The 10,450-nt window shown below is 54.7% G+C and overlaps 1 protein-coding gene across 1 annotated transcript; it reads left to right on the forward strand.

The window, feature by feature from the left end:
• The first annotated feature begins 342 nt into the window (after positions 1–342).
• Positions 343–2,479, forward strand: CALM3 (calmodulin 3 (phosphorylase kinase, delta)). The gene is made up of 6 exons (XM_010567178.1): positions 343–358; positions 754–784; positions 1,276–1,419; positions 1,495–1,601; positions 1,675–1,810; positions 2,333–2,479. The coding sequence occupies exons 1-6, from the start codon at positions 356–358 to the stop codon at positions 2,359–2,361; spliced, it is 450 nt and encodes a 149-aa protein (XP_010565480.1). The 5' UTR covers positions 343–355; the 3' UTR covers positions 2,362–2,479.
• Positions 2,480–10,450: the final 7,971 nt, after the last annotated feature.

Genomic DNA, 10,450 nt, shown 5'->3' on the forward strand with positions numbered 1-10,450 from the left:
GGGGTAGGTGCTCGTTGCTATGGCGACCTTGCTACGGCCCCCCACGGCAGAGTGGACGGGGCTAGGAGCGGGGGGCGGAGCTGTCTGTTTCACGTGGTACTGGCCACGCGCCTTTCCCGATCTTTCTCCGTCCGCGGCCGCTTTGGCGCATTGCGGGTCAGCGGCAACCAATCAGGGCGGCGCTCTCAGCCCGCCGCGCCTCCCTAGCCAATGAGGCAGCGGCGCACAGCGAACGAGAGGGATCCTTCCGCCGGGGGCGGGCCCTGACAGGGGCATGGCCTGCGAAAGGGGCGGGGCCAGCGGAGGGATCGGCGGGTCTGCGGTTGCAGGAGCGCGTGTCCGCCAGAGGAGCGCCATGGTCAGGGGACGGCACTGGGGTTGCCACGGCGACGGGAGGGGCGCTGTGGGGCAGGGGGGGCCCACCGGCGTTGCTCTGGCGACTAAGGGGCTGCTACGGGGGTGGGGGAACCCACCGGCGTTGCTGTGGCGACCAAGGTGCTGCTATGGGGCGGGGGAGAGAGGCATTGAGGTTGCTTTGGCGACCAAAGGGTTGCTGGGGGAGGTGTCACTGGGTTGCTATGTCAGCACGTCACTGGTGGTTTGGCGGAGGCCTATGGGTGCTGGGGGCATGTTGGGATTTTGGGGGGCTATGTGTGCTATGCGGGTGTTGGGGGTTTGGGGGGGGCTGTGGGTGCCAGTGGGTGTCGGGGGGTATCCCATGGGTACCCCCTCACCCTTGTCTCCCCCCCCCAGGCTGACCAGCTCACTGAGGAGCAGATTGCAGGTGGGGGGAAGGCAGGGGGTGACAGCAGGGTGAGGGGACCCCAGAGGGGACCCTGGGTGGGAAAACACTTGGGGGGGCACTGGGGAGTGGGGGAACACTGGGGGGAAGGGGGGTTGGACCATGGGGGGTCACTGGGTTAGGGGGACACACCAGGGTGGAGGGGTGACACTGGTGTGTCAGGGTGACAGCGGGACACCGTGGAGGGGACATAGGGGTGCTGGGGTGACAGTGGGGCACTCTGGAGGAGATATTGAGGTGTCAGGATTGACAGTGGGATACCCAGGAGGGGACATTGGGCTGTCGGGGTGACAGCGGGACACCCAAGAGGGGCCACTGGTGTGTCAGGGGAGTAGCACCAGGGCACGCAGGAGGGGACGCTGGCCATCAGGGTGACCTGGCGGTGCAGCTGGTGCCACCCATGGACCCCCTGGCTGTCCCCGGCCCCTGCTGGTGACAGCATGTGACCCCGTCCCCGTGGTGACGGTTCCCAGAGTTCAAGGAGGCGTTCTCGCTCTTCGACAAGGATGGGGATGGCACCATCACCACCAAGGAGCTGGGCACTGTCATGCGCTCACTGGGCCAGAACCCTACTGAGGCTGAGCTGCAGGACATGATCAATGAGGTGGATGCTGATGGTGAGCCCCGCCTGTCCCTGTGTGTCCGCTTGTTCCTCTGTCCCCCTGCTCACTGTCCCTTCGTCCCACCCCCAGGCAACGGCACCATCGACTTCCCCGAGTTCCTCACCATGATGGCGAGGAAGATGAAGGATACGGATAGTGAGGAGGAGATCCGTGAGGCTTTCCGTGTCTTTGACAAGGTGGGTCAGGGACAGGGATGGGGACAGGGGAATGGGCGAGGCAACGGTGTCATCACCGTGTTCCCAACCCCAGGATGGGAATGGGTACATCAGCGCAGCGGAGCTGCGGCACGTGATGACCAACCTGGGGGAGAAGCTGACGGATGAGGAAGTGGATGAGATGATCCGAGAGGCTGACATCGACGGCGATGGGCAGGTCAACTATGAGGGTGAGTGCCACTGTCACCCCAGGGGTCCCCACTGTCACTCGGTGTCTCCTCTGTCAGCCACAGGTCCTTGCTGGCACCCAATGGGACCCTGCTGGCATCCACCCACGGGGCTTCTCATTCCCTAGTGCTGCACTGCGTTCCCCATCATCTTTAGCTTGGGGTACCACTGTGTCCCCTGTCACCCCTGGCAAGAACCTTGTGTTGGGGACAGGGACAGAAATGGGCATGGGGACAATATCCACGTCTCTTATCACCCCTCTTGCCATGAACATGGGATCCCACTACATTCCCTCATCCCCAAGGGGCCAGACGCATCGTGTCGCCTCTTTCTGGGGACCCCACTGAGTCCCCTGTCCCTGCTCTGTCCCCCCATCCCCACTGGCTCTGCAGTATCCCCCTGTCCCCATTCCTGCCCCCAGTGCGTTCCCTGTCCCTGTCAAGTCCCCGTCCATGTTCTGTCCCCATTCTGTCTTCATCCCCATCGTGTCCCTGTCCCCACTGACCCTTTCTCTCTCCTGGCAGAGTTTGTGCAGATGATGACGGCGAAGTGAGAGGGCATGAGGCCACCGAGAACCCCCCTGCTGCCTCTGCCTGTCCCTGCCACCAAGAGGTCCCCGGGTTCCCCCTGCACCCCAAACCCCCCATTTGGGGGCACCCATGGGGGTGCTGGGAGGGGGAATCCCACCAGGACAAAGGGACCCCAAACCTTCTATAGGGGCTTTGGGGGAGGGTGTGGGGGGACCTTATTTCCTCATAGAGGGTTTGGAGGGGTCCAGGGCAGATTCAGGGTCCCCCTCCACAGCAGGACCCCCTTTGCCCCAGGAGAGTGTTTTGGGGCATTTCAGGGGGATTTGGGGTCTCAGGAGGGTTGGGGATCCCTGGGTGTGGGGAACTGGGACCAGGCCCTGGTTTGGGGGCATTTGGGGCCCTTTTTTGGGGGGGGGGGGCGGGCACACCAAGCTCCATTTTTGGGCATTTGGGGAGAATTTTGGGCCTTGGTGGGAGTGGGACCAGGCTCTGGTTTTGGTGCATTTTGGGGAAGAATTCGGGGGGCTACAGGCCCCCCGCTCCCCTGTCCGGGCGCTGTTGCGGGCGGCCAAAGCTGTGAAATAAACCGCTGGTTTTACAGTTCCTGCAGCCTTAACGAGGCGCTGTAACAAGGGCCCCTAATGAAGGTCCTGATGCCGGTGGCACCCCCCACACAGGGGGTGAGGGTGGGTTTGGGGGTGCTGGGGCGGTGCGATGGTGCATGGTTGTGCAGGTTTGGGGGTGTTCATTCATGTCGGAGTGTAGTTGGGTGCAGTTGGGGTGTACGGGTGTAGCTGGGGTGTAGTTGGGACACAGAGGTGTGTTTGAGGTGCAGTTGGGTGTACTCAGTGCAGTTGGGGTGTATGGGTGTAGTTGGGGCACAGGGTTGTGTTTGGGGTACAGTCGGGTGTACTTGGGGTGCAGTTAGGGTGTGTGGGTGTAGTTGGACACAGGACTGCGGTTGGGGTGCAGTTGGGGTGTATGGGTGTCATTGGGGTGTACTTTGGACTGTAGTAGGGCTATAGGTGCGCAGCTGGGATTTATGGAAGCAGGTGGGATGTAGCTGGGGTGCTGCGGTATAGCTGGAGTGCAGTTGGGGTGTAGCTGAGGTGCACTGGTTGTGTCTATCTGATGTTTCGGGATGGGCTGTTGGGGTGCGTGTGAGGTGGTGTTGGTGTCTGTGTGTGGGTTATTGGGGCATCGGTGTCCCAGGGTCCCCCCAGAGCCAATGCTGGAGAGCAGAGCTCCTGGGCGGTGGGGGACGCAACCCCACCCATGGGTGTTTCTCTGCTGATTCCACCCAAACACCAGGGTTCCCTACAAATCCACCGCCCCAACACCTGGATCCTCTTCTGGTCCTTCAGGGTCCCTCCTGGTATCTGGAGGGATCTGTAGAGGATCAGGATGTTCAGGGGTGGGTCTGTAGAGGACTCGGGTGTCTGAGAGCATCTGGTGCTTTGGAACCTTAACCCCCTGCCAAAAAAACCTCATCACAATCAAAACCATCATTTAATTCACTGGAGGAAGTTCCCAGCTGCTGCGGTGTGGCTGAGTGCGGTCGCACTTCTGCTTGCCTGGAGCCAAATATGGCTGTGGTGTTGGGTGAAACGGAAACGGGCTGCACTTTGGAGAGAAAAGTGGTGAAATCAGGCTGGCTGTGTTGATGCGCATTCTGGGATCTGCTCCCTTCCCTGTTAGGATGTGATATTACCTGCCCTGTGCAGGAAACCACTGATCAGCCTGGGATGAGTCCTGGGACAAAGGAGGGAATGATCCTCTTAGTTGCTTTGGTGGCTTTCTCTGCCCTTCAACCACCCAAGGTTCAACCCTTTCCCAAGGTTCAACAACTGAAGGTTCAACCACCGAAGGTTACGCCATTGAAGGTTCAACCCTGTCCCAGGGTTCAACCACTGAAGGTTCAGCCACTGAAGGTTCAACCATCTTCCAGGGTGTAACCACTGAAGGTTCAACCCTTTCCCAGAGTTTGACCACTCAAGGTTCAACCCTCTCCCAGCGTTCAACCACTGAAGGTCCAACCACTGAAGATTCAACCATTGAAGGTTCAACCCTCTCTGAACGTTCGACCACTGAAGGTTCAATGCTCTCGCAGTGTTCAGCCCCTGAAGGTTCAACCCCTGAAGCTTCAACCCTGTCCCAAGGTTCAACCCCTGAAACTTCAACCCTTTCCCAAGGTTCAGCCACTGAAGGTTCAACTGTCTCCACAGTTTCAACCATCAATTGAAGACTCCATCACTGGAGATTCAACTATTGAAGGTTCAACCCTCTCTGAATGTTCAACCACTGAAGGTTCACCCCTCTCCAGAGTTTCAACCACTGAAGGTTCAACCACTGGAGGTTGAACCCTATTCCAGCATTCAACCAGTGAAGGTTCGACCACTCAGGAAGGTTCAGCCCTCTCCCAGGGTTCATCCCTCTCACAGGGTTCAACCACCGAAGGTTCAACCCTCTCCCACGTTACGTCGACTGAAGCTTCAACCCTCTCCCAGCGTTCGCCCACGGAAAGTTGAACCACTGAAGATTCAATACTCTCGCAAGGTTCAACCCCTGAAGGTTCAACTTCTCAAGGTTCAACCCTCTCCCAAGTTTCAGCCAGTGAAGGTTCAACCCTTTCCCAGAGTTTGACCACTCAAGGTTCAACCCTCTCCCAAGGTTCAACCACTGAAGGTCCAACCATTGAAGGTACAACCCTCTCTGAATGTTCGACCACTGAAGGTTCAACGCTCTCGCAGTGTTTAGCCACTGAAGGTTCAACCCCTGAAACTTCAACCCTTTCCCAAGGTTCAGCCACTGAAGGGTCAACCACTCAACGTTCAACCCTCTCCCAACGTTCAACCGCTGAAGATTCAATCACTGAAGGTTCAACCACTGAAGGTTCAACCCCTGAAGGTTCAACTTCTCAAGGTTCAACCCTCTCCCAAGATTCAATCACTGAAGGTTCAACCACTGGAGGTTGAACCCTATTCCAGCATTCAACCAGTGAAGGTTCAACCCTCTCCCAGGGTTCAGCCACTGAAGATTCAATCACTGAAGGTTCAACCCTCTCCCAAGGTTCAACCCCTGAAGCTTCATCCCTCTCCCAAGGTTCAAGCCCTGAAGCTTCAACCCTCTCCCAAGGTTCAACCACTGAACGTTCAACTGTCAAGGCAGACAGGGCAGGGCAAAGTTACTCTTTTGGGGATACCCTCAGTGACTCCATTGCTTTCTCTTTCTCCACAGAAGGATTTTTTACATCTTTTCCCCTTTTCTCCTTGATTGCCCTTTGAAATTGGCCAAATTCACTGTTCCCCACAAGGGATGAAGGGTTGGGAGTTGCCTTTCCCACAAAGTCCTACAAAAGGAGAGACATCAGATTAGGTGTAAGGCAGACGGAAAACCAAAGAATTTTGAAAATGATTCACTGCAACATTTCAATGGCTAAATAGAAAATTTCCTTGGCCCACAAAGTGGGAAAATTGGAGTTTTCCTGGAAAAAAAGGAAGTCCGTACTATGTGCACTGGGATGTGAAACGACATTTTTGTGGGTCATACTCATACGGTGTTTCTGGAATCATTGGTTCCACCTGCTGTGGCCACTAGTATGTAAATAAAAAAAAAATCGCCCAAATTGACTGTTTTAGACCAAAGCAAGACCAGTGATGTATGATGTCCTCAAGACAGTTGGCCTTCAGTTCTTTTTTTTCCAGCAAAGTGAAGTACCTCATCCCTCTGTCGCGCTTTCCCGTCACGACAATCCAGGAGAAATGACGCATCGCCAGGGACTCACCTTGGGGAGAAACAGACCAATATAGATACTGTGGATCAAGCGATTTCTCCGTTTATTTGCTGTGTAACATTCAGTTATATACCATAACCATGCGCAAGCCATCTACTGATTGGTTAACATGTGCTGTTCACGCGCCTAAAGCAATAGTTTGATTGGATAAGGTCTTCTGATCACGCAAATGATTCCTCCTGTCTGTGTCTTGCCTGGTGTCCTGCTTTCAGTCACGTAGGCCCAACTTGTTCAGCTTTTTGTGCTTATTTCATCAAACTTTGTAGCCTTCACTACGTCCTTGAGGCCTGCTGCTTGCAGAGGCCTCTGGCTCACAGATTGAACAGTCCCATTGTGTCTCTCGTTCACTATGTGTCTACTTTTCTAATTATCCCACATCCCTCCATTGCTCCTGGTTTTCTCTCCTTTTTTTTCTTCTTTTCCACTTCAGCCATTTCTGTTTTTCCCATCGTTTCGAGCCAAAACGTTGGGAGGTCCTGCAGGTGCCACTGTGTGGTTTGGTAGCACGTTTTCTGCAGAGACACGCAAATGCAATCTGGTTTTGAGGTGATTTTTTGCTGGTCGAAGTAGAATGGAAATGTGTTTTTGCTGATCTGTGGTCTTGGTAGCCCACGGGCTTCAACAGAAACTTTTCATCATCTTCTCGATAACGGTGAACATGAGGAGCAATGTCAAAATACAGTGTTATTACAGTGTTTGTGAGAATGTCAGCTTAAATAGTAAATTATAACAACGAGTAGCTTGCAGCATTTAAAGGAGAATCCCAAAGAATGAATTTAATATTCAGAGATACATTAAGGGCTGCAGAATTGAGTTATGGAAAATTGCTTTTTTTAGTGTCTTAGTGCCAACAAACCACATTGTGTACCTTAAACACTCTGCTGGGATGTTCAGTGCTAGGCAGTGGGGTTGGAGGACCACCTGGAGGACTTGGTTCTTCTTCTTGCCTGGCAAAGCTGCCAAATTTGAGCTACAATCAAGTAAAATTCATTGTACAAATTTGGGTCTCAGCTAGAGTGAAACAGAAGAGGACATGCATAAGTGACGCAGCGGGTCGGTGGGTGATGGGAAAGTCTCGGTGGCTTCTAGACCTGCAGGCTATGTTGCTGCATAGTTGTCATCCCATGGGGTTTGTCATATGAGGGTTGATATGGGCCCTCTGCAGAGAACTTCAAAGAACCCTGAGATACCCTCAGCAGCAGATGCTTTGAAGGCAGAGTAGTTCCTCTGGGGCACCAAAATCAATGAGGAGATGGTGTCATCCCAAAACAGAGCCTGGCTTCTGGTTGCCCCACAGTCAGTTGCAGAAGTGATCAGTCATGGTTATGGTCATGAATATAGTCATGCATACAGTCACGGACTTGGTGAAGGACATGGTCATGGTCTCTTCTCTTGTTCACTTCACACCACCACCAAGCCCTCCCTCTCCCAAACATGCAGGCAGGGTGAAGTGTACGTTTCTGTCTTCCCACCAGGTATGTCCATGTTAGCATACATCAGCCCATGAAGGTGTACAATGTTCTTGGCCAGCTGAAACCCTGGTTTGGTGGCAGGGAACCTCTGATCCTTTCCAGTGGGTACTTTGACCTCAAGTGAGTAGAAAGTGCCAAGTCCAACTATATTCACACCCTGGAGATGACAGAGAGAAGAAATAATTAGAGTCTTGGTTTTGCTACAAAAAAAGAATCGGAAAACCATTCAGGTGGGATGAGACCCCTTACATTCCAACCCTACTGATCAAACAGGGCCAGCTGAAGCTGGTTGTCCAGGATTGGCTCCTGCTGGGTTTTGAGTATCTCCATGTGATGACGTGCTACCATGTGGGATGGTGCTTGGTACCTCCATGATCCCAGGGAAGCCCTTGCAGAAGCCCTACAGTCTGGAATTCCCTTTCTTTGTCTTTAAAAAGATTTGGTGAAGCCAAAGCCTAGAAAATGTTCCCCAGCTGGAGAAGATCCAAGAAGTTTCCACTGTCTGGGAGAAACCACAAAAATGTCCCATATCATCTGTTTGGTCTTTCCAGCCTGGCTGTGGGGACCAGAGGTGGCCAAAAGGTGGCAAAACCATTCTTTGGGTTAAATCTGGGACTTTTGGGGGTTATGTCTTTGACCTCGATAGACTGAGAAGTTGATTTTGTCTCTGTAGAGTCAGTGTTCAATGGGGAGACTTACCAGATCAGAAAGACTAATGTGCCTTTTGGTGGCACAGGGGGGACAAGGACAAAGACAATGCTGCTCTGCCCCACCTTGTCCTTCAAAAATCTCCTCTTTGACATAAGTAGACACGGCCTCCCAAAACAGCAATGTTTTCTGAAAAAAAAGAAGAAAAAAAGTCAAACTCTCTGGCTGCAAAGGGACAGCACCAAATCAACATTGGCCTTTCCAGATTGAGTGTTACAGCATTAAAATGTCAATGTGTTTTGTGGAAAGAGCCCCTGGAGATGTTACCATGGGTGGGGAGCATCTGCGGTGTCAGCAGCTTGTGTGCATGTCTTTTCCTCCACAGCTGTGAGAAAGAGCCCTGAAGTGGCTTCAGGTTCACCATCCCCTGTCCCAAGGCCTGCAGGCTTGGCCATGAAATGGGCCAGAAAGTGGTGTTTTACGGTCCTTCAGGATGCCTAGATCTCACTCTTGATCTCTGGTTTCACTTGGGACCTTCAAGACACACGAACGTCTGGATTCCCCCGGGGATGTGCGGATTCACTGGGGACATTCAAGACCCCTGGACACCTCCCTCATTCCATGTCTGGGTTCACTGGTGACCCCCAAGACCCCCCTGGACTCCTGGGTCCACCCTTCCAGCCCAGAGAGTCAATTGCGTAAGATAATGTTGGATTGGAATGTCTGCTAAGTAAATAGATTTTTTAAAAAATGGGGAGATCTGGGGGCAGGACGGGAAAGAGGTGGATGAGGAGTAGCTGTCTTGGAAATTCAAGATGAGGTGGCTCTCTCTTTGCCATCGGATCCCCTCAAGACTTGTTCATTTTCCCTTCCGCTCCCCTCAGGCCTAGAGGCCTCCTCATATCCACGAGTCCCCTCTGAACCCCTCTCTTGTCGTGGCCTTGCCTTGCCGTCCTGACACGGTTGCCCCCTTGGAACCTCTCAGCACCCCAGTGCGCCTTCTGATGTGCTCTAGAAGCCTCAGTTTGCCCACTGGTCCCCGCAGCAGCCCTCTCTTAGCCTCCTTGCGCCCTCCCTTGGAGCCTCAGGAACCGGCCCTTGGCCCTCATTGCACACAAAAGCCCACCGTTGGCCTTCACTGGGGCCAGTGGAGGGCTCTCGGGCACACTCCTCCGTTTGCCCTCTAGCTGTCTCAGCATCGCTCTAGGCCTCTCAGGATCCCTCCTGAGGCCTTCATTGCCCCCCAGGCCCCTCTGCGGGACCTCTAGCACCCTAAGAAGCCCCACTGCACTGGGGGCCTGGTCCCCTAGCTCTACAATACACCACTTCAGTCCCCTCGGCACTCCTCCATAGGTCTTTGTGATGCCCCAGAGCCTTCTGCTGCTCGTCCAGCCTTCTTAGGAGCCCCCTGGTCTCCAGAGGACCACTTGTGAGGCATTCATGGTGACGGAGGCACTCTGTTTGTCCTCTAGTCCCCCCGCAGTTGCCCCCTTATCACGTCTGGACTCTGCTTGGAAACCCTCCCGAGTCCATCATGGGGCGGGGAAGTGGTGAAGCAGCAACAGCGGATGCTGGGGCCTCGCTGGGATGCCTGGAGAGCCACAGGATGGCCGGAGCTGGGCGCACCCTTCCTGCGCCCTACCCTCGCTGCGTGACGGAGGGGACTGCAGGCCCCTGTGGCACACCTCTGCTTCTCCTCTTGGGTCTCAGCTGAGCTGTGGGAGGGGAAGCGTGAGCAGGGTTGCTGCAGGGCCATGAGATGGGGCTGCGACCTGAGGCCTTCCCAGGGCCGTCGTTCAAAGCAGCATCCCCGCAGGCCAGGCTGCTGTGCGTGGGGAAGGACTCTGGGACTGAAGCAAAGGAGAACTTCTGGAGGGCTGCTGGCAAGTGTGGGCGTCAGGCAGCTCTCCGGGCAATCCCAGTTCCTTCGGGGGCTGCCATTTCCCCTTTGCCCTCTGCCTCCCTAAGGAAAAGACTTCCCCAGGGGGTGAACAAACGCGGCTTCTTCTGGAGAAAGACTCGCCGAGGGGTAAACGTGCAAAACAAGCCTGGGGCCAGGGCGTGCCGAGGGGCGAGCTGTCCTGCAGGCAGCGGGACAGGCCAGGGATGATGCTGTCTGCTCAGCACGCGACAGCTGAAGGACACTGTGGGTTTGGGCTTGTTGTTCCAGCTTTATTAAAATACAGCCGCTTTCCCGAG

Source organism: Haliaeetus leucocephalus, unplaced genomic scaffold (assembly GCF_000737465.1).
Source record: "Haliaeetus leucocephalus isolate CR32 unplaced genomic scaffold, Haliaeetus_leucocephalus-4.0 Scaffold227, whole genome shotgun sequence".
Classification (NCBI taxonomy): Eukaryota; Metazoa; Chordata; class Aves; order Accipitriformes; family Accipitridae; genus Haliaeetus; species Haliaeetus leucocephalus.

Coding starts and splice junctions, on each gene's coding strand:
- CALM3 (XM_010567178.1), top strand. Junction 785..1,275: donor CACTGAGGAGCAGATTGCAG/GTGGGGGGAAGG, acceptor GACGGTTCCCAG/AGTTCAAGGAGGCGTTCTCG. Junction 1,811..2,332: donor TGGGCAGGTCAACTATGAGG/GTGAGTGCCACT, acceptor CTCTCCTGGCAG/AGTTTGTGCAGATGATGACG.